General features: G+C 40.1%; 4 protein-coding genes across 6 annotated transcripts; 1 reads left to right on the plus strand and 3 right to left on the minus strand.

Moving 5' to 3' along the window:
* The first annotated feature begins 155 nt into the window (after positions 1 to 155).
* phykpl (5-phosphohydroxy-L-lysine phospho-lyase) lies at positions 156 to 3,969 on the plus strand. The gene is made up of 13 exons (XM_005719820.2): positions 156 to 594; positions 690 to 808; positions 943 to 1,102; positions 1,182 to 1,256; positions 1,341 to 1,428; positions 1,521 to 1,637; positions 1,757 to 1,839; positions 1,929 to 2,154; positions 2,401 to 2,555; positions 2,979 to 3,068; positions 3,175 to 3,308; positions 3,406 to 3,450; positions 3,794 to 3,969. The coding sequence occupies exons 1-12, from the start codon at positions 536 to 538 to the stop codon at positions 3,447 to 3,449; spliced, it is 1,350 nt and encodes a 449-aa protein (XP_005719877.1). The 5' UTR covers positions 156 to 535; the 3' UTR covers position 3,450; positions 3,794 to 3,969.
* A 357-nt stretch (positions 3,970 to 4,326) lies between these two features.
* On the minus strand, positions 4,327 to 8,101 carry hnrnpaba (heterogeneous nuclear ribonucleoprotein A/Ba). 2 transcript variants are annotated; one of them, XM_005719821.1, is made up of 9 exons: positions 8,025 to 8,101; positions 7,269 to 7,507; positions 6,659 to 6,827; positions 6,413 to 6,571; positions 6,192 to 6,323; positions 6,005 to 6,095; positions 5,744 to 5,899; positions 5,549 to 5,634; positions 4,327 to 5,091 (listed from the first exon to the last, which is right to left on the minus strand). In XM_005719821.1, exons 2-8 carry the CDS (start codon positions 7,490 to 7,492, stop codon positions 5,564 to 5,566), a joined length of 1,002 nt encoding a protein of 333 aa, XP_005719878.1. In that variant the 5' UTR covers positions 7,493 to 7,507; positions 8,025 to 8,101; the 3' UTR covers positions 4,327 to 5,091; positions 5,549 to 5,563. The 2 variants fall into 2 exon arrangements, with proteins under 2 accessions (XP_005719878.1, XP_005719879.1); XM_005719822.1 differs by having other exon boundaries at positions 8,021 to 8,093.
* A 3,010-nt stretch (positions 8,102 to 11,111) lies between these two features.
* Positions 11,112 to 13,805, minus strand: nme5 (NME/NM23 family member 5). Of its 2 annotated transcripts, XM_005719824.1 has the most exons (6): positions 13,758 to 13,805; positions 13,457 to 13,595; positions 12,159 to 12,364; positions 11,633 to 11,733; positions 11,407 to 11,525; positions 11,112 to 11,311 (listed from the first exon to the last, which is right to left on the minus strand). In XM_005719824.1, exons 2-6 carry the CDS (start codon positions 13,580 to 13,582, stop codon positions 11,228 to 11,230), a joined length of 636 nt encoding a protein of 211 aa, XP_005719881.1. In that variant the 5' UTR covers positions 13,583 to 13,595; positions 13,758 to 13,805; the 3' UTR covers positions 11,112 to 11,227. The 2 variants fall into 2 exon arrangements, with proteins under 2 accessions (XP_005719881.1, XP_005719880.1); XM_005719823.1 differs by having other exon boundaries at positions 13,457 to 13,792.
* Positions 13,806 to 15,110: 1,305 nt separating this feature from the next.
* Positions 15,111 to 19,048, minus strand: rack1 (receptor for activated C kinase 1). The gene is made up of 8 exons (XM_005719825.2): positions 18,823 to 19,048; positions 18,184 to 18,355; positions 16,929 to 17,076; positions 16,463 to 16,558; positions 16,175 to 16,285; positions 15,766 to 15,906; positions 15,436 to 15,546; positions 15,111 to 15,223 (listed from the first exon to the last, which is right to left on the minus strand). The coding sequence occupies exons 1-8, from the start codon at positions 18,929 to 18,931 to the stop codon at positions 15,158 to 15,160; spliced, it is 954 nt and encodes a 317-aa protein (XP_005719882.1). The 5' UTR covers positions 18,932 to 19,048; the 3' UTR covers positions 15,111 to 15,157.
* Between the last annotated feature and the right edge of the window lie 2,300 nt (positions 19,049 to 21,348).

Here is a 21,348-nt window from a genome sequence, read left to right on the forward strand (position 1 = left end):
ATACCAATTGAGAGGGTGTTTTTGTCACATGCCTTTACAACTGGTGATTCAAGAGATGCTTAAATGAGGTTTAGACATACCAAAAATGTATAACGTTTACTATTGTTTTTTTCTGTTGTTTTGGAGGAAATTAAACTGAACTCACAGCAAAACACATTGCAATTATTTTACGAGCTTCTGTCACTTTGACCGTCCCACAGTGACACCGTTCTGGTTAAAGCGAGAGCGTAATTTCAAATCTTCCTGTCTAACAATGAAGGCAAAGGTATTTTATAATATAGGTCGAATAATAAAATATTTATTAAATGTAGATACCCTACCTTACCTGTGACAGGGGAAAAGAAAAGTTAAAACTACAAAGTGTTTGAACTTAGTGGGAAGTGAACTCAGCTCTGCCACCGACGCATGCGTATTGGGTCAGTTAGCGAAACAGTTTTCCATAAGTTTCTAGTCAATAGCTGTTATAGTTTATGGCATTGTATTTGTATCTGTATTTGGTATACGTGAAATTAAAAGAGCCAGAGATTAAGTTGTCATGGCGCAAGAAGAACTTCGGAAAGAAGAAACTCTTGCAATGAGGAATAGGCTAATCGGGTATGTAAGATGAAACTTGGTGTTTTCTTGGCGCTTGCTCACAGGCTTATTGTGCATATAGTGCAAATGACACGTATTGATTTCTTTGATTACAGACAGTCATGTAAACTGTTTTATTCAGAAGACCCAGTGAAAATAGTAAGAGCACGAGGACAGTATCTATTTGACGAAAATGGCAAACGCTATTTGGACTGTATCAGTAACGTCCAACATGGTAAAACATTATCATCCAGTCTCAAGTCCGTTTTTTCTAACCAATTAAAAAAATACAGTGTTTTACACTTCTGCCACCTAGTGGCAGGACGTTTTAACGCCCTTACTGACATGTTGTATGTATGTTTTTTAAAGTGGGTCATTGTCACCCCGCCATCACAAAGGCTGCAGCAGCTCAAATGGACGTCCTGAACACAAATTCAAGATTCCTGCATGACAACATAGTCCTGTATGCTGACCGCCTGGCTGCTACCCTCCCCCAGAAACTGTGTGTCTTCTACTTTGTTAACTCTGGGTGAGTATTCTGTTGCACGCTCATACTCCTTAAAAAAAGCATTCTCTAAAGTACAATTACATCTTTTTTTTCCTGATAGTTCAGAGGCCAATGATCTTGCCCTACGCTTGGCACGTCAGTACACCCAACATGAAGATGTCGTAGTTCTTGACCAGTAAGTATTTTGCTCCATTGCAGCCCTTTCACCCCTGCAATTACACGTGCTTTTCAGTTATAATGAGCTCTCCTTCTACACTAGTGCATACCATGGGCATCTAATGTCTCTCATCGACATTAGCCCTTACAAGTTCCGGAAACTGGCGGGACAGAAAGAATGGGTTCATGTGGTGTGTAAATTTAGAAACCTATTATCACAAAAACTGCTACCCAGCACTAGACTCCTGCTTATCTCAAAGAACATGTTCTTTCATCCTCCCAGGCACCTCTACCAGACACATACAGAGGCATATACAGAGAAGATCACCCCAACCCAGGCCAAGCATATGCTGATACAGTAAAAGACCTTATAGAGGATGTTCACAAAAAAGGCCGTAAGGTACACTATAACCCAGTTCCATGCAGGCTCAATAAAATCTCTACTACACACGCTCAGAACAGTGCTAATAATAAGCACATTACATTTATAGTGCATATTTATTATCTGTTTTTCTTTAGATCTCAGCCTTCTTTGCTGAATCCCTGCCTAGTGTTGGTGGACAAATAATCTTGCCCCAAGGATACTTTCCTAAAGTTGCAGAGTGAGTAATTCTTCAGCTATCTGGTTGTTTTTGCTCAGCTGGTTGTACAACAATGAAAGCGTGGTGCCTCCTCGTCGTATTCTCCACAGATATGTGCGCTCAGCTGGTGGCGTGTTTGTGGCAGATGAAGTGCAGACAGGTTTTGGGCGTGTGGGACATCATTTCTGGGCTTTTCAGCTTCAGGGAGACGATTTCTGCCCAGACATTGTGACCATGGGCAAACCGATGGGCAATGGGCATCCCCTGGCATGCGTAGCAACCACTGCAGAGATAGCTGGAGCTTTTACAGCCAACGGAGTGGAGTACTTCAATACGGTGACTATACAGAAACCTTAATGTAGCATAAATTAATGCCCGATCTCCACACACAACCAGGTATTTGATAATAATAGCTATTTTACCATTTTACCATTAATATTAAAATGACATTAAGAGAGAAATAAGTCATTTTAAGACTTAAAACGTACATTTCACTCACAGTTCCTGTGTTACTTTTAAATATAATGCTTTTATGCATATTCTCAAGATAAATCACTCATTTTACTCTCCAACTTCATGCAGTTCGGCGGGACTCCAGTTTCATGTGCAGTTGGCCTAGCAGTCCTTGATGTGATCGTGGAGGAAGACTTAAGAGGAAATGCTGTGAGGGTCGGAGCCCACCTTAAAGATTTGCTCACAAAACTGAAAGCACGACATGAAATAATTGGAGATGTCAGGTAAGGATGCTACGTCAGCGGTATCCTGCAGTTCATAGCACTTAAAAAATAACTAATTGAGCTGCCGTATAATGAAGTCCAGTGACTCTACTAATTAAAGCTTGCCTACAGACATGTCCATGTTTACAGTGCCTCGTTGACATCTCACTTTTATTTGCAGGTGTGGTGTTTTGATCTTACTTAATCTAAAAATGTTCAATTATTCAAATGTATAGAAATTGTCCTCCATACCCTATTATACATATATTTGGTAGTGTTTACCCTTTGCAGTATAAAAAGCTAGATATGAATGACAAAAATCTCAGATTTTCAGACATGGACTGCAAACCGCTGCTAACGTGAATACTTAACATGTAAATATATTTGACAAGTATGCTAATTCTTTCATAATTCCAATAAAAGGCCATGTCTTTATTTCTGTAGAGGTGTTGGACTATTTTTGGGAATTGAGCTGGTGATTGACAGAGAGAAGAAGACTCCTGCCACAGAAGCTGCAGCGCATGTGGTCAAGAGGTGAGGGACTGCAGTGCAACATATTACTTATCAGTTAGTTTTTATATTTTATGTTTTTTTAAAAAAAAGCTTACTCCCCAGTGCTGTTCTGTGATCTTTATATCAGGTTGAAGGAGGAGGATCAAATATGTGTCAGTACTGATGGCCCATGGGAGAACGTCTTGAAGTTTAAGCCTCCCATGTGCTTCGGCATGGAGAATGCAGAGCTGGTGGTGCAATGTATTGATCGCATCCTTACAGGTTAGCTGACTAACATTGTAAACAAGGTTATATGCATGCTATCTACTCAGTCCATAAAAACCTCAACACCAAAATATAACCATTTCATTTTTTTCAGACATGAAAGCCAGTGACCTCAAACTGGAAAAGGAAGACATCTAAGGTTTGTCAAACCTGTAGAAAACATTTTAATTGCATCAGACAGAGTCAGGTGGTCACATTCATAATATTTAGAGGTAGAGATTAAAATCTGTTCTTGAGGCTCCAGTAGACCAAACAGCTTCACAGAACATGTTGCCTCTTCCACTCAACACAGACTACTGTGGGGGTTCACTTTAGAGAAGTTGGACTTCTATCTGGAAATTAATAATTCAGAGAATATCAAAGCGGTGACAGTGAATTTTAAATAACGGTACTGCTGGATCAGCGTCGTCATTCGTTTCAAACTATGCCCATTTAAAGTGAAATATTAATGCAAATGTTTTAGTCATTCTCATTTTCAACAGATCATACCAGTCACCTCTCTGATGACACCCCACAGACTGGAGGTAAACACTACAAGCCACAACATATCATTGCCACCTGGGAAATGTAGTCTACCAGAAGATGACATTTTGAAATTCCACACTTTTATAATACAAAATAAATAAATTAAAGAAAATATTGACAAATAAACTTTTTTTTTTTTTTTTAACTGTAATCCTGGTTCTTGTATCATTTTTCTGCTGACAGCAGTTCACATAATCAGCTGTGACTTAACACTGATTGGCAACATGTTCTTAATACACAGCATGGTAGAGTTAAGCACTTACCAGACAACTATAACTCCCGGACACATTCACAAAAATTGCTCAAGTATTGCAGTTTAACATCTAGTGGGGTGGGTGTTACACTCAGCAAGTTATCCTGCAGGTAGTGAAGCCCTCTCCCACAGCTTCCCATGGAGATGTTAACATTACTTGAGACGAAACAAGCAAGCCAGTTAACAGTACAAAAACATTTAACGTTAACTTTACAAATAATAACAGAAAGATCCATGTGTAATATAAACCAAAAGTTTATTTCTACCAATTTGCCAAAGACACTAGAGGAATGAATTTCCAGTGAGAGAGGGAATACCCTCTTACATTTAACAGGCTTGCGTTCAGTTGAATAACACTAGTAAAGCCACTTAAAAATTGCAGACATGATGGGGGAAGAATCTCCTTAAAAGCCAAAATAACAAAAACAACAACAAAAAAAACAAAAAAACAAATAATTGCTGGTTGTCTTTGTCTACAAGGCCTTCTGCAAATATTTATTTGACACTCTTACAAAGAACCCTTTGATTAGTATAAATCCCTTTTTCCTTTTTTTTTTTACCTCACCCCACATCTGAAGCCATGCAACTCACATCCAACACTCAGCATGGGAGAACAACAAAATCTATAAACACCAAAACAAAATGAAGAAACCAAAAAAAAAAAAAATTTGTTTTATTCGCGAGCTTTAAAAGCTCTTGCTCATCTGTAAATCCAGTAGACATGTAAAAATACAACCATACAATACATTAGATTCAAAAAGGTACCAAAAAGTACAGTAAAAATAACACTTCCATCACTGGAAATGTAAATGGACACAAAAAAAACAACAAAAAAACAATATAAAATAAAAAGTGGAAAAGTGACATTTGCTTCCCCAGTTCCTCACTTGATCTGTACAAATGGAGCATGAGTCCAAATTTTCTGCCAACTCCAAAGGAAAAGCCAGAGCCCATGTTCGCTGTAGTCAGACCATGGATCTCTTTTTCTTATTTACTTTAGACCTTGAGAGAAAAACACGGTGCTTAACGTTACTGAGAATAAACCAAATGCGGCATGCAGTTACACAAAGACAGACAGGTGCATGAATGAGTTTGACTGGTCAGTGATGGACAGACACACTTTTTGGACGGGGGCAGGGGCTGGGAAGGGAGGGGGACACGACCTCTAGCTGTTACACCTAGCACTTTGGTGAAAGGTGAAACAGTCCTTTATTCCCGCTTTCAACCACCACAAACTCGACGCGTACTGATCAAACAGTCGCAGTACAGGTTCATCTAAAGATGGCCGACAGGTGGAATGAATCCATCTCTAATGATCACAGACCCCACAAGGCGGCCTACCCTAACCCCACAACAATGCTGGAATGGACTTAGAGTAGATGGAGATCTCTGGGGTCAGAAGGCACTAATGGTTACAGCTATGTTCTCATACTACCACGGATGATGCAGAAATGCATACCTGCACTATGTGTGATCAGTATGGCTTGTAGCTACTCTGGTGCCCTCCACGTCTTGGAGTTTTCCCATAGCTTGTATTGCCCTGGTCTGGAGGACAAGAGAAAAAGGGACTGAGTTCTTCTGTACAAAAAGGAGGACCAAGAAAATAAAGTTTCTCTCATTCTGTTTCTTTTCCCTGGGGCCACTTATCGCTTACTGTAATCGTAGCCACCCCCATAGCCGTAATAACCAGCAGAGTAGTCATAGCCACCATAGCCACCATATCCGTAGCCTTGCTGTCCATAACCATAGCCCTGGTTGTATCCCTGGTTCCAGTAGTTGTTGTAGCCTTGATTCCAGTTCTGGCCCTGGCCTAGAAATAACAAGTAGAAAGCTTTTGTCACAAGTCTCCAGAAACAAATTTAGGCCATGATTGAAATCAAGAGTCTTCTGAAGTGCACACAGATTTGGTGCTTACCTCCACGTCCTCGCCCACGTCCACCGTATCCACGGGCACCGTACTGCTGCTGCAGGTAGACCTCTTTGGGCTGCGCGATTTTAATTTCACACTGCAATGTCACACAAAGAGCATCGTGTTAAACGTTTGCAAAGACTTATAAATCTGGCTAACTAAATTTCAGCCGGCAAGCTTGCTGTGCCATTACCTTGCTACCACCGACATTGTGGTACTTCTTCTCCATGACTTTCTTCACCGAAGCCTCTTCTTTGTACGTGATGAATACGAATCCCCTCCTCTTCTCTGTCTTTGGGTCCTGCGGAAGCTCTATGGTGTCAATCTACAAACAAAGAAATCAGAGTTTTGTAGCAGCCACCTCCAATATACCCACTTAATTCCTTTAGATGCTGACAGATGCTTCTAATGTACCTCTCCAAAGGTCCCAAAGTACTCCTCAATGACCTCCTTTGAAGTATCAGGGTTGAGTCCGCCCACAAAGATTTTCTTTACTGGATCCTTCTTCATGGCCATGGCTTTCTTGGGGTCAATCTGTCTCCCATCTAGCCTGTGCTCCTTCTGTTCAAGAACCTATTAGACAAAGAAAAAACAAACACATGTAAAATTGCCCACATTGTGAAAATATGCCTCACGTGTCCACATAATTACATAACTTACCTTTTCTACGCTGGCTGCGTCTTTAAACAGAATGAAACCAAAGCCTCTTGACCGGCCTGTCTGCTGGTCCATCTTGATGGTGCAGTCTGTCACTTCGCCAAATTTAGAGAAGTAGTCTTTAAGATCCTTCTTGCTTGTGTCCCAGCTGAGACCGCCAACAAACATTTTCCTGAGCACAGGAGAAGGGACACTGTTAGCAGCAGCAGCAGCAGGCACCCCCCCCCCCACTAACAAGCTTCACACAGTAGTGGTAGTGGGTAGAACCAGGGGTGTAGATATACAGGCTGTCCCAAAACATCTGGTGACCCACTAATGTAGGGGGGTAGGTAGGTAGCACTTGCTTTAGCTTTTAGCCGTTAGCCATCTTTCAAGGCCGGTTTAATAAAGTGAGAAATCCCCATGGTAGAGGCACAGCACCCACCCCGTATCTGCTGCTTTTCTAAGCAACTATATATTAGATTTAATCTTTACAGTGGCGCCCATCCCCCCTCTCCGCGCTGCACATGGCGCCAACAAAAGGCCGGTTGAACAAAGAGCCGTGGCAAACCGCTAGCGCTCATTAGGGACGCCTGCTTCCTTCACAGATTCACAGCAGGCCTCTTAAACTCACCCGGCATCCTCCTCGCCCTTGCTGGCGTCGATCTGGCCTCCCTCCGTGCCGCCGTTTTGCGAATTGTCGTCGTCCTCGGGCCCTGCGTCCTCTCCGCAGTCATTCGCGGCGGCGCCGTCGTCGTCGTCGTTCCCCTCCTCAGTGAGGCCGGCTCCGTTAAAATCATCGTCGACTTCGTGGCCGTTTTCCGATGTTTCCATGTACTGTTGCTCTGACTCAGACATTTTGCACAATTATACCTAAGTCCCCCAACACAAACAAGATAGAGTAAGGAATTAGTGATACAGTTGTGGGGGTTATATAATGTGTCATGCCGTGCATGCCTCGCCATTTCCATGGTGCCAATACGTGCTTTTCCCACCATTTTGGCCGGCGCGATCGCGTTCCCTGCATTCAGAGAGCCCCGCTTATTACCGAGTGCCGGGAAATGACCACAGAGTTACGTTCACTTACACATCACAGTAACCAAACTGCATCTTTAGCGCATTACTGCCAAGGGCAAATATTAGAAAAGTTGTACACATATGTATCGCGCTGATAAACCGAGCCGGGACTATGCAACTCAAATTCGCAGTTACGTAATGCCGAGGCCGATACGGCCGCAATATCAGTCTACAGTTTTAATAACTACAAGAATTACCTGCACGTACCCCAAAAAACAACTGTTTAAAAATAGATTACAAGAATCGCATTACTTACGTGACAATATAATGAGAAAAAACTAATCAGGCTAATGAAATACAGAAACGTACTTACTAATCACACAACCGGAGAGCTCTCTTCAAGATGGATTCTCCCACACGACGGCAACTCGTGGTTGGTTTTCTAGAACCAGCAGGAGAAAAAAACGACCTTTTTGCGCAGAAGCCCTCTGATTGGAAAGTCTCTGCTGCCATTCACGGCACCGACCAATCGCATGTGAGACAGTTTTTTTCTGTTTTTCTACAAAAGATGTTCACGCCTCGAGAACTCAGGAAGGAACTCAGAGTACTTTCAGAATGGTGTGTTCACTGCTCGGTAATTTCAGCTCCACTCAAGGAACTTGGTCTGAAAATTACCAGTGAAGTTTTCATTATTAATTAAAAAAAAATCATAAAGTGACGTCACCAAGTTATATTCATATTCATAGAGTGTGAGATATAGGTAAAACAGCTCAGATAAAGTAACAAAACACACTGGCACAGTAATCCATTAATAATCTATTTTTTCCTTATTGATTATTTAAATAGGGAAGTAGCCCTGAGCCTTCACTCAGTTTAATTCTTTTGCTCTCACCTGTGAAGACTTGTGAAGGAGGCTTAGAAAACACAACAGGGCCCAAACTACAAAATCCAAACCACTGACCAGCGGTAAAAAATTAGAAGGTCAAACTGAAGTTAAAAGAAAAGTAAAAAGATGAACCACCGCTGTTCTTAAACAGTTTGATGATGAGAGAAGGATTAACCTCCACCGGAGTGATGGAGAGCCCAATATACGGAGAAAGAAGGGATCTGCTTATCTGTGAAGCACAGTGGCGGTTGTGGCATGAGAGGTTTTGGCCATCACCAGATCTTTACCCAGCTGAACATTTCAACTCATGAAGAAAAGACTGAAAGGACAAACCCTGAAAAAGGTGCTGAAAAAGAACCCTGGAGAGACATAACTAATGAAGAGACTACTAATGAACTAATGAAGAAATAAGAAATATGATGAAGTCTATGGGTCATAGAATTGATGTAGTTATATATATTCTATGTTTAAAAAAAAACACATTTAGATGCCAGTAACGGCAATAAAAAAATGAAACTGATCTCTCTTCTCAAATTCATCTTTTGGTTTCACACTCAAATGTCTTCAGTGCACAGTAAAAGCTAATTGATTGGCTTTGAGGTTGTAATACACACAATTGTATATGTATAATCAGATACGAAAGCATTGAAGTGTGTGTGACAGAACTCATAATTTTCTGTCATTCTTTTTCTAAATCCTTTTACCAGAAATATGTGTGTGATAAAAGGATATACATTTGGGTTATAATGCTTCAGTCCATTTATTTAAGAAAAAAATATATCCTGAGCTAGTCATAAGCACTTGTGTTTACAGTATAAGCAGCTTTCTGTATACCTGGTGAGTTAGGAAAAAACAGAGTCACACACTGCAGAACAAAAAGTTCACAGCTGGGTAACTGCAATCATCCGTTTCCAACAATCTTAGCATATAAATGTAGGAAATGGTATTGGAAGTACCCTCTTACTGAATAAGCAGACCCAAATGCACAAATAAGTTATTATTTTCACTAATAGTGAATCAATCTGAGTGGAGCAACAGCAACAGAACTGACTCAAAATCAAATATTGCTTGACTGTGTTTATTGTGTTATGGTGTGTTGATACCTGTGCATTCCTGTATTATCCTTTTGTGTTGCACATTTCGATGTTTTTTTCTTCGCTACCTAGCCTGACCTGTCTCCCCAATGTGATGTTTGTATTGTATGTACGGTCGGCAAGGTCTGTCATCTCGGTTGTGAGCAAAAGACCTGCAACTGACAAATAAAGGTTATCTCATCTCATCATCATCAAAATCAAATAAAGTTATTGAGTGTTTTGTCAACAAGTAACATTCTGATCTCAGCTGGGTTCATACAGTCGACCCAGGTTATCGGATGGATTCAGTGCAACCATGTTCACTACTTCAAAATGCACTCTTTTTAAACAGCGTCATTTGCAGACCCTATAAAATTGTTTGTCCTGTTATTTGGTGCTGCCAAATATTTACTCTGCTGTCTACTGCCTTGTCGACCAGCAGTGTTACCTGCTGGGTTGGAGATGGAGTGGCTCTTCGACATTAAACAGTCACCAATAGTATTATTGCCAATAATACTGAATACTTTCTTTCCCCCTTCCAAGTCAGATGGTGCACTGTTTTGTACGGAGGATAAAAGAAATATTTAACATGGCCACTTTTACCTAAAAGTAACTTTCATATCCTTCCAACAAAGTAAAGTTCACTCACAATGAGACTTCTTTAAATATCTCAAGGTAAAAAATGACATAAGATCACACACGAGTGACTTTGAAAGTGCAGCACCAGACACACGTATTTTCCCAGCTAGGGCTAAAACCACTGCAACTCAATGGGAAGTAGACCTAGGTTAACAATTATCAGAGGATATATGGGACATAAGTTTGAAAAATATACTTTGTCACAACACTGTATGTTCAATTAGTGCCAAACCTGCTGTAAAATAGTTTAAGGAGCTGCCCAAATCAAATTATTCAAAGATTAAATTACAGAGAATATTTCCAGACCTTTCATCCCAGCGTGATAAAGTTAGGTTCATAAGTAATCGCCACCATAGATTTAAAAACACAGACACACAAGATTCAAATTACAGTGCAACTTTATTTCAGGGAGTTAGGCAAGAGTGTTGCATGACCCTTCAGGAATGACAGCCAATTGTACACGCAGTCCCCCATTTTCAGAGGCTCAAAAGTAAATGGACAAACTAACACAACTTTACATTGAATTGTTCTTAATGCTTAGAAAGTGCTTTGAGAGTTCAAACCTTACTACAAGCAGTAAGAAAGTGCTTTCTTTCTTTTATGAAAGCTTAATTCAACCAAACACTTTTGTTTGCCTTTAATGAGAAAATAACCTACTCTACCTCCTGAGCCACAGCCATTTTTGATGCATTTAGTTAAAGGTTAAGAAGTTGTGTCTATATTTAAGTGATAAGAAGACTTTTAACTTTCATCCATCCATCCATTTTTCTAACCCAAATTCCGGGGCTTAGGTAAGAGGTGAAGTACAACCTAGTCAGATCACCAGTCTATTGCTGATTTATGCCAGAAAGCAAACAGATGCTTACGACTGAAAATATGATTTTATTTCATTATAGCGTTGAACAGATTCATTTCTCAGTCAAAAAGAAAGACATTAAACTCTGTGCTTGTTGCTCCTTTTCCCCCACTGTTTGCCTCTCATTGCTCCTCTTCCACAACGACTGCTTCACATATTTGAGGTTGGTCTGGGTTGTTTTGGATGAGCCAGTCTGCAAGCCAAATCTATCAGGAGCAAACATACAAGATACCAATCCCCATGTTCACAAAGCGCTAAACAGCTGGCTAATGAGTGAACACGTGTAGCTTCTAATACTTACAATGGGGTTGAGTGGCTTGTTCATGCAGAGCTCAGTGAGCCCGCGTAGCAGAACTGGGTTTATATACCTGCTCAGGTATTCTTCATTTTCTTCTCTTGAGGGTAAGGGTTCAATTATAGCTGCATAAAAAACACATAGGTCAAAGAATGAAAAGCATTCAAAACACTTGCATATGCACAAGATCTCTATGCATAGAAGATTATGTGTGGGTGTGCAAATTACTTACAGTTTGGGAACATGAATTTGATCTCCCTTACAGCTGCTTGAAATGAATCGCTTCCATGAAGGGCATTTTGTAGCTCAGAAGTGCCATATTTTGCTCTAAGGCTGAAGAAAAGTACAGCATTCTTTATTTGTACATCTGCGTATGAGTTTTAACAGAGCTGACCTTTAACCCATACCTTTGATAAAAGTAATATACCAAGCCTTGATGATGGGTCAGTCAAAGGACACGGTGAACTAAAATTCTGAGGCTGAGATCCAGAATTACAATCAAACACTGTAAGTTATATACAAGTCAAATTTATATATTAAAAAAAGCCATGTAAATAATACACATTATTACTGTTATTCATTTGTCTGAGTCCAAGGATGGGGCAGGTTTGCAGAGAAATATTCAAGTGCTTTTACACCAAAGTGTGAGCATGCTGCACAGTATATATTGTGCAATAATGTCAGCCTTTGATTTTCTTCTATTCTATTCTAAATCTAATTACACCCCACTTTTCATTATCCCAAGCAATGACACTGACCACTCTGGATGGGTTTCTCTGGCCTTGGCACTGTTGACAGGTCCTATGATGGACTTCCAGTGGGCGATAGCATTGTCGCATGCTAGCATCAAGGCAACGATGGGGCCAGAGCTCATGAAGGCCGTCAAGCTGGGGAAGAAATGCTTTCCATACTCCTCTGCGTAGAAATCACTGCATTGCTCTGGACTTAGCAGCAGCTTCCGCTTCTAATGCAGGGATTAAATATTGGATATGACAGAGAAAGCACATATGGTGGTGAACACAGTCATGATTTATCTCTAACCACATCAGATACAGTAGATCAGTTTAATTTCAGTAGGCTGGTATTCTGAGGCTATTTGCTATTTGCATATGCATACTTCAATTGCTTTTACCATGTGCAAAAATGGTTTGTCCTGTCATATTTAATCAGCCAATCACGTCACAGCAGCTCAATGCATTTAGGCATGTATGCATAGTCATAGATCTTCTGAAGTATAAACTGAGCATCATAATTTGGCATAAACAACACAAAAGCATGGATCCATCCTGCTTTGTATCTATGGTTCAGGATGGTGGTGGTGGTGTAATAGTGTGGGGTACATTTTCTTGGCACACTTTAGGTACCAGATGTACGATCGATTTATGACACAGTATACCCATCTTCTGATGGCTGCTTCCAGCAAGACAACGCGCCATGTCACAAAGCTAAAATCCTCTCAAACTGGAATGTTTCCGACAACCATGCTATGAAACATTCAGGTGGTTCTGAGGGAAAAGGGGATCCAGGTTTACTAGAAATAAAGTGCCCAGTGATTGTATTATCAACTATTGTTTGTTATTATTGCTGTTAAGTTATTGTCTTCGTCCCATCACCCCCAGCCAGTTGCATCAGATGTCTACCCCTGCCTGAGTCTGATTCTGCTAGAGGCTTCTTCCTGTTAAAAGGTAGTTTTCCCTCCCACTGTTGCCAAATGCTTGCTCAAAGAAGGACGTTTGATTGTAGGGTCTTTACCATAGAGAATAAAACACCTTGAGGTTACTGCTGTTGAGATTTGACGCTGTATAAAATAGAATTGCATTGGATATTAATGCCCTTTAGTGGAAAACCTTTGCGCTACTGATATCTGCAAAGGAAGGAAATCTATTACTTTTAAAAGGGGCATTTATATGAACGAAGATATCACACTTCTTATAATAGAAAATAGATAAATTATTTCCTCAAAAATCCTCAGCTGGATAGCCTCGTCCCTGACACAACAAAGTGCACCCCACAGTTCTCATCTTGTAATTTACCAACGTAAGAAACTTTAACATACCTGCAGGATGGTGAAGCCCAACTTGAGGATAATATTCTCTATCTCCGCAGCTTTGTCGATGGCATCTGGTTTAATAATGGCCAGTGTTCTTTCCACATAAATACGAAGAGGTGAACTTTCATCCATCTCCTCTCGCTCGCTAACATCAAATCAGACAGACGCTTGTAACATTTATCTTTATGATATTAATTTACTTAATATTAATAACAGCTGGCAATGAAGAGTTTGAGTAGCCTCATTATAAAAATGTTTTTTTTAAAGCGAAACTGCGATTACTCGTTCAATTAAACCACTGACCCACCTTCTGGATGTGTATGTCTGTTGCTAGGATGCACGTGTACGGCACCGCATGCAGGACAATTCTTACGATGTAAAAACTCGCGAATTCAAAGGTTCTATAAATATTTGTCCCCCTTCGTCAAAAAAGTATCAGCTTCTCTTAAATCTGTTTAGTTACATAAAATCTTGCCAAATATCTCAGGGTATAGTAAGAATCACAATAAACATGATGTGGGAGATTATGTTATAGCTCAGTGAAGAAACCTTTTCGTGGATAGCTGTACTTGTATGCCCCCTTTTTGCGTGGCAATAACTATTAACAGTGTTATTCCAGCAGCAGATCTGATAATCAGACTTGTTTTCGTGACTCGCAGATTTTGCAAACCAAAGTAATTTAAATATGGAGGACTGTCACATTGGGGTACACAGTATAAGGGGGCACCTTACCACCCTGGTTTAACTACCAGGATGACAGTGAAAATACTTTAAAGCAACACTTAAATATTACTAAAGTAGACATTAATGCTTTACAAAGGGCATTTACTTGACTATTTGAGGACTTTTACTGCACATATTTAAAGTTGAGCCTCTTTGTATACAGATCACATCAAACCTTCATACTCTGTAGCATTGCTGCTCTGTGACCTGCTTCTCTCTCTTGACTCAGGGAGTAGGAACAGTAGACCTGACCCTTCATATATTTGAAATCTTATTCGTAAAACAGATACAGAGATAAGAGGCTTTTATCATTCAGGGAGCATCTGTAACATGATCTGAAAAGTAACCATTAACTAAAGATATCAATTGAGTAAAAGCTACAAGATCTGAGATCCACAAACTTGCACTTAAATATTATACTAGATCTAATTTTTCCTTCTTAAATCAGACTTAATACTATTAACTTTTCAAGGGATTGCACAGGTCAGCACCCTTGTACCTTTTTGATCTTTTCAACTGGTAAATTCCTTCAAGATCATTGAGGTCTGGGGACCAAATGCTCCTAGCTGTCCATATGTCCAGATTAAAGCGCAGAGGAGATTGGCCTTTGCTGTGATTGCTCCTGAAATGTGCAACAAACTCCCTCTTCACATCAGGACCTCCCCAACATTAGACACTTTCATAACCAGTTTAAAAACCCACTTTTATTCCTTGGCTTTTAAACCAGAATGAATTCTATTTTGTTTTATTTCTTACTCAAATTTTCTCATTTTATGCTTTTCTTAAACTTTGTCAATTTCATCTCTTTTGATCATCTTAAATGTACAGCCCTTTGATCAACAGTTGTTTTAAATGTGCTATATGAATAAATTTTACGTTAACCAACTTATATGAGAACCACCAATATTATACAATGTTCAGAGCAAGACGGGACACATTCTTTCCAAACAGTCTTTTATTTAAAGTTGCTTCAACGAGGATTTCTTATCGAGTTCCAATGGTGACCTGCCACACTCTGATCAGGTTGTCAGTGTAGCCAGCAAACAGGGTCTGTAAAGAAACCGAGAACATAAAGTCAACGCTCATGAATTTCTGCCGTTTTATAGTCCGATCATATTCAGATAACTGTTTTTAGTGCCCCTCATATTTGCAGGACTGTCACCAGTGGACATCAGAGGTAAAAGTGAATGGGAATAATCACTGGGGGTAAAACACTAAAAGCACCTCTTCTGACAGACATGCTTAATATATGTTTTTCTTACCTGTCCATCAGCAGACCATGCCAGGGAAGTACACTGTGGGGGTTCGGCCTTGCTGTTTGTGCTGATCACTTCCTGTCTCAGCTCGTCCACAATGATCTTGCCCTCCAGATCCTACATGAAAAGAAGAACCAAGAGGTGGTGTGATCACTAACAGGTATAAAACAGTGACTGAAGTTGAGCACCAAAATTTATTATTAAACTAACAAACGAGGTTAGAGCTCAGAAACAGCCTCTGGTTTTCATCATAGAATACAGCTGGCATGTTAGGTTACATCACTGCCCTTTACAACTTTAATTTTTAAACACACAAATCAGAGTGTGAAGCCTTACCCAGATCTTAATGCTGGGTCCAGTGGCAGCACAGAGCCAGTAACGGTTGGGGCTGAAGCAAAGGGCGTTGATCACATCACCGCTGTCCAGGGTGTAGAGGTGCTTGCCTTCATTCAGGTCCCACAGCATGGCCTGGCCATCCTAATGTGGAAGACAGAAGACATCCTTCAGTTCAAACATCTTTGTGTAACATTTAAAGCAAACAGTCACTTTTAAAAATCTTCAGCACTAATGATTATCTCTTTAAGGTGCAGGAATCACTCAGTAACAGCCTCTGGTGTCATCAATATTAAAACAGATGCATGTAAAGAATACATCATAGTTGAAACCTGCAGGCTTTAATTTACTCCTATTAAGTGGAGTAAAAATGATTTAAAAAAAAAAGACATTCAGTTCAACTCTGCCTTACCTTTCCACCAGATGCACACAGGGAGCCATCAGGAGACACGGTCACTGTGTTCAGGTAGCCAGTGTGACCAATGTGGTTGGTCTTCAGCTTGCAGTTGGCCAGGTTCCACACCTATGAGCAAGGGGCACACTATGTTAGGCCTCCACTGTTATAAGCGCCATCGTGTCAGCCTATCTGAGCTTTGCTCTCATAAATAATTCTCATCACTGAGTTCAGTTAAGCCATGCGAAAAGTTTTTAAATCACTGAGCAAACCACACAACACAAAGTTTCCACAAAGGTAACATACCTTAACCATCTTGTCCCAGCCACAGGAGACGATGATGGGGTTGCTGCTGTTGGGGGAGAAGCGAACACAAGACACCCACTCAGTGTGGCCCTCATCCTGCAAAATAAAGAGCTTTGTGAATTCTCAAAGCCAGATTATGAGTTATGCTGGTATTAAAAACGTCACGTGATGCTATTTGGTTTGTGCCCTCATCAATAGTACTCATCAACGAGATCAGGTAATACATGCAAAATTTGTAATAATCATCGAGCAGACAAACCATATAACAAAGTTTTATTATCTGCCAGATCATTTTATCACAATCAGGCAAACAATGTGGGGAAAATGTAGATGTCAACAATAAAGTGCCATCTAGTTGCTTTACATTAAAGCTAGCATCTTTAACTGTTAAGTGTCTCGTTCAAAATAATATTAAGGCATTAAGAAGTGGCTGATAGCTGCAGGAGAGCATTAGATGGAAGTTCACCTGGATGGTGTACTTGCAGACTCCAAGAGTGTTCCACAGCTTGATGGTCTTGTCCCGGGAGCCAGACACGATCTGGCGGTTATCAGCAGAGAAAGCCACGCTCAAAACATCCTTTGTGTGTCCAACGAATCGGCGGGTGGTGAGACCACTAGGAAGAAAAATATGCAGGCATTTCAGATCAACTAAATTACTGCACACCTTAGCATAACCAATCAATGCATGCCTGCTGCCACTGCATCCAAATACTACTGACGAGTCCAAGGCCTAGACATAAATTTAAGAGCCAGAAAAAAAAATTACTACACCAGTTTTTCTTGTGTCTTTGTTTTACAATGCGAACACTGACACTGAAAAATAAAAAATACAACTCAAGATTTTAAAGCTGTGGATGCACCATCCAGCAAAACTGGACCATCTGCACATTTATTACCATCACTGTTTTCAGCATAGATCTTAGGCAGTGAAATGGTGCACACGCCCAAAAGCCAGCTATTTGAGGCCATTCAAGAAACACCAATGTTGCTGCTCAACTGAGTTTTCAGTGATAAAAGAAATGAAAAAAATCAAGGAAAACACAACGGCCAGAGGTGAAGAAAAGGACAAACTATGTGGTTTGGGTTCACAAGTAGTCTGTGAAATCACCAAAGAATGCAGCTACACTTACAGTTTCTTCCATACTACTTGCCCTTAATCTGTTAAGCAAAAAACCCTCTCGTTTTCTGACTTTGCTCCCACACAGTAACAAAAATCAGCTAAATTATGTTCAAACTTCCATTTCCCCTTGATTTTGTGAGTCCAGTGTGCAAATACAGTAACAGCAGCTGATGGATGTGTGATTTTCTGAGCTCATACTAAGGGTAGAGGGTAGGTGATGGGTTTGACAGAACCCATGTCTGAGTACAGACCTTCACCTGTCTGAGTACAGACCTTCACCCCATTACCTTTGTGGTGGTTCTGTCTGCGTGAGGTCGATCAGACTGCTGAAAAGTCAGTGTGACCTGATCTAGACAACTTAGGCTTTGTTGGTATCAGATCTCATGTACTGATGGCATAGAGAACAATTTGATATTCTGAAACTAACTAAGAAAACACTTCATTTGTAAGACTATTTTTGGCATATAACAGATCTGAGAAACTAGCACTAGGCCTCTTCAAACTCAAGTGATTCATAAAAAATCAAATGTCATTTTGAAGACTTGGCTTTTCACCTGTACTTCTAAACATCTGCCCAGGGGTAAAGACTCCCTGCACTTACGTGGTGAGATCCCACAGGCGGAGGGTCCCGTCCCAGGCTCCGGACAGGGCAAACTGTCCATCAGAGGAGATCACAACATCACTCACAAAGTGAGAGTGACCCTTCAGGGAACGCTGGGGGATACCGTAGTTGGTTTCATCACGGGTAAGTTTCCACATGATGATGGACTTGTCTGAAAAAAAGCAACACGTTTTCATGTCTCAACGTCCAATATTCATTCAGGAAACGAATAATTTAAGCATCAGCATGCATCGATTGCTAGCACTACATGCACACCTGTTAAACTTCGGATCCACGGGCTCAGTCTACGAAGGTTAGGAGGGTTTTGTTGCTAAATAATTACATTTATTCAGGTAACTAAACGTGCTATAACCCTCCTAACAAGTATGGACATCAACGGGTCTGTTACAGATGACGACAGATAGCGCTAGCGAGCTTAGCTAACCTGCTTCTTTCCAGCTAGTTAGGACCTTTTTTATGTAAAAGTTTGAGCCCTCTTTATCTAATATTACGTGGTTACTCATGTTTTATCTGCTCCTTACACACCAGTTTAAGAATCTGCCTCACATTACAGCGGCAGCAGCTAGCTTAATAATGCTATCTGAGCCATGTTGGCGCAACCGGCGGGGGAAGCCTCACCTCGGGACGCCGACAGGATCATATCGGGGTACTGGGGCGTAGTGGCGATCTGGGTGACCCATCCACTGTGCCCCTTCAGGGTCCCCCTCACTGTCATCTGCTCGGTCATTTTGGCGAGGTTCGGTGGTGCCTTTTGCAAGGATGGATTCGGATTTTTCAGAGGTCCGGGAAAACCTAGGTCCTCATCGCATCTAGGCACAGAGGAAAAGGAAGTTCAGACCCGGATGCAAAAACTAAGAGGGGGTGAGAGGCCCGCGGAGGATTCTGGGATATGTGAACTTCAGCCCATTACACAGCGACGTGTGTAAAAAGAAACGAAAACAAAACCTCTATTACTACCTCTAGTATGTGCTACAGATTATGTTAAATTCATGCTTTCTATGTGCGTCATATTTAGTAAAAGTTTTGATAAAAATGGTCCTCAAAAAGCCGTGAAAACAAACAAACAAACATGTAAAACAACAATCATAAAAATGTATCAAGGTACGTTTTTCATAATAATAATAATAATAATAATAATAATAATAAATAAAACACAAAACGCAGTTATAGTCATTTTTGTTAATGCTCTCTACCCAAATAGAAATTGAGCTTAATTCATGTAAAGTCTAATACTTGTATTTACGTACAACCTATTTTATTGCTCATCAAAGAAGAAGAAGAAGAAGAAGAAGAAGAAGAAGAAGAAAAGGAATTGTTGCCTGGCTCTAAATGCTTTCAATACTTAATATAGTTATGTATTTCCTAATTAGTTTTCATTTTTATTTCATATTGACGTATTGTTTTTAATTTAGTTTAGTTTCAGGTTTTGTTTATTGCTTCCAAATGTTTAGTTTAGTTTTTAATAGATTAAGTGTTAGTTTTAGTCTCTTGTTGTATGAAGGACATATGCCAGATGCAAGGTTTAGGAAAATCACTACAGTTATTCAAATAAAAACAAACCTTTTAAAAAAAACAACAAAAAAAACAATTAACTCTTTTTAGTTTAGTTTTTGTATTAGCCAGGTCTGTGTTGTATATTTTTCATGGTATGAAACTATGAGCAGCAGAATTCATTCTTTTTGTATACAGTGTGTGAATTCTTCCACTTCAGTGATTGAATTATGGATTATTTCATTTTGATCTGGATTCTAATCTGTATTTTTCTTCTTTTACACCCGTTGAGGTTGTTTTTTTTTTTATAATTGTTCAGACGTGTGCGAAGCTTTGCTTTTAATTATAGCACCCTCTAGGGGCGAAATGCTTTGTCACAGGCGCGGGTATTTAATCCCGAGTGATTGTGTATATGTCAGATGCTCATGACAGACCTAATCAAAGATGTTTTTTTAAACTGTTTATTTTACCAAAAGACAGAGCTCCTCAGAAACACTTCTTTGATACTCAAATTTCATATCAAAGTGCCTGCTGTCAAAGAGTGTAGACAGCAAGAGCTCAGTAATCAGTGAAGTGTACCATATGTAAACATTGGTGTAATCACAACGAATGATCTAATGGTTCTGCTCCATTACAGCATCTCAGAAAATATTTAAAAATGAAATAATCGTAGTCTTAGATGATTTGACATAGAAATAACAATTTAACATAACATTTAACATAGAAATAACAATATCACATCTTTCCATGCTTAAAGTTTTGGTCGGTTTTGTTTAGGTGACAGTGTTTCTGTTGTGGTTAATGCCAACTTCTTTATGTATAAATATAGGCAGCACGGTGGCACGGTAGTTAGCACTGTTGCCTCACAGCAAGAAGGTCCTGAGTTCAATTCTACCATCAGGCCGGGGTCTTTCTGTGTGGAGTTTGCATGTTCTCCCTGTGTTTGTGTGGGTTCTCCCTGGGTACTCCGGCTTCCTTCCAAAGACATGCACTTTGTGGGGATAGGTTAATTGAACAATCTAAATTGCCCATAGGTGTGAATGTGACTGGTTGTCTGTCTCTGTGTGTTAGTCCTGCAACCTGTCCAGGGTCGTCTCTTGCCCTATGACAGCTGGGATAGGATCCTGCGACCCTGAAAAGGATAAGCGGAAGCAAATGGACAGTGATGGCCTTCTGTCTTGCTTACACCTAACATTCGATCACTCATATAACTGCTGACACACAAACAAAAACTATCCCACCTCATAAAGTTAATTACTGTTTAAGGTTCATTTGGTTAACAAACTGAAAATCTTTGGTTGTGTCTCTCTCATTTTTTGTCTTGGCTCTTTAGCCAATGAATTGCAATATCTGTTGACTATGACTTTTGTAATGCCTCAAAAGTAAATCCACAGGTCTTAGTCTTTAAACAAGACTAAGACCTGTGACAACGTAAAAAATGTTTGCACAGATCTTAGACTCCCTTTTAGTATTTCTATTCTGTCCCATTTATTTTGTAGACTTTCTAGCTTTTGGCTTTTGGTAAAATCTAATGCAAATATCAATGGGTCCAAAACAATGAATCCTACTGATTTTCACATCCTCAAAGTCCTTCTGCATAGGCACGTGACAAATACATGAAAAACAAAGTTGTGTTTTGTGTGTACTAATAAA

Source organism: Pundamilia nyererei, unplaced genomic scaffold (genome assembly GCF_000239375.1).
Source record: "Pundamilia nyererei isolate P.nyererei 1_Seehausen unplaced genomic scaffold, PunNye1.0 scaffold00001, whole genome shotgun sequence".
Lineage (NCBI taxonomy): Eukaryota > Metazoa > Chordata > Actinopteri > Cichliformes > Cichlidae > Pundamilia > Pundamilia nyererei.

Excerpts from the sequence above, each read along its gene's own strand:
- phykpl (XM_005719820.2), top strand. The coding sequence starts at position 536 with ATGGCGCAAGAAGAACTTCGGAAAGAAGAAACTCTTGCAATGAGGAAT. Across the intron at positions 1,257-1,340 it reads GATGTCGTAGTTCTTGACCA|TGCATACCATGGGCATCTAA; the intron begins GTAAGTATTTTG and ends CTTCTACACTAG. Across the intron at positions 3,069-3,174 it reads GCAGCGCATGTGGTCAAGAG|GTTGAAGGAGGAGGATCAAA; the intron begins GTGAGGGACTGC and ends TCTTTATATCAG.
- rack1 (XM_005719825.2), bottom strand. The coding sequence starts at position 18,931 with ATGACCGAGCAGATGACAGTGAGGGGGACCCTGAAGGGGCACAGTGGA. Across the intron at positions 16,559-16,928 it reads TCTGCAAGTACACCATCCAG|GATGAGGGCCACACTGAGTG; the intron begins GTGAACTTCCAT and ends TTTATTTTGCAG. Across the intron at positions 15,547-15,765 it reads GACCCAGCATTAAGATCTGG|GATCTGGAGGGCAAGATCAT; the intron begins GTAAGGCTTCAC and ends CTTTTCATGTAG.
- nme5 (XM_005719824.1), bottom strand. The coding sequence starts at position 13,582 with ATGGATGAAAGTTCACCTCTTCGTATTTATGTGGAAAGAACACTGGCC. Across the intron at positions 12,365-13,456 it reads TGGGCTTCACCATCCTGCAG|AAGCGGAAGCTGCTGCTAAG; the intron begins GTATGTTAAAGT and ends TCCCTGCATTAG. Across the intron at positions 11,312-11,406 it reads ACAAGCCACTCAACCCCATT|ATTTGGCTTGCAGACTGGCT; the intron begins GTAAGTATTAGA and ends TGCTCCTGATAG.
- hnrnpaba (XM_005719821.1), bottom strand. The coding sequence starts at position 7,492 with ATGTCTGAGTCAGAGCAACAGTACATGGAAACATCGGAAAACGGCCAC. Across the intron at positions 6,828-7,268 it reads AAGGGCGAGGAGGATGCCGG|GAAAATGTTTGTTGGCGGTC; the intron begins GTGAGTTTAAGA and ends TCCTGTGCTCAG. Across the intron at positions 5,635-5,743 it reads TGGGGGTGGCTACGATTACA|ACCAGGGCAATACAAGCTAT; the intron begins GTAAGCGATAAG and ends CTTGTCCTCCAG.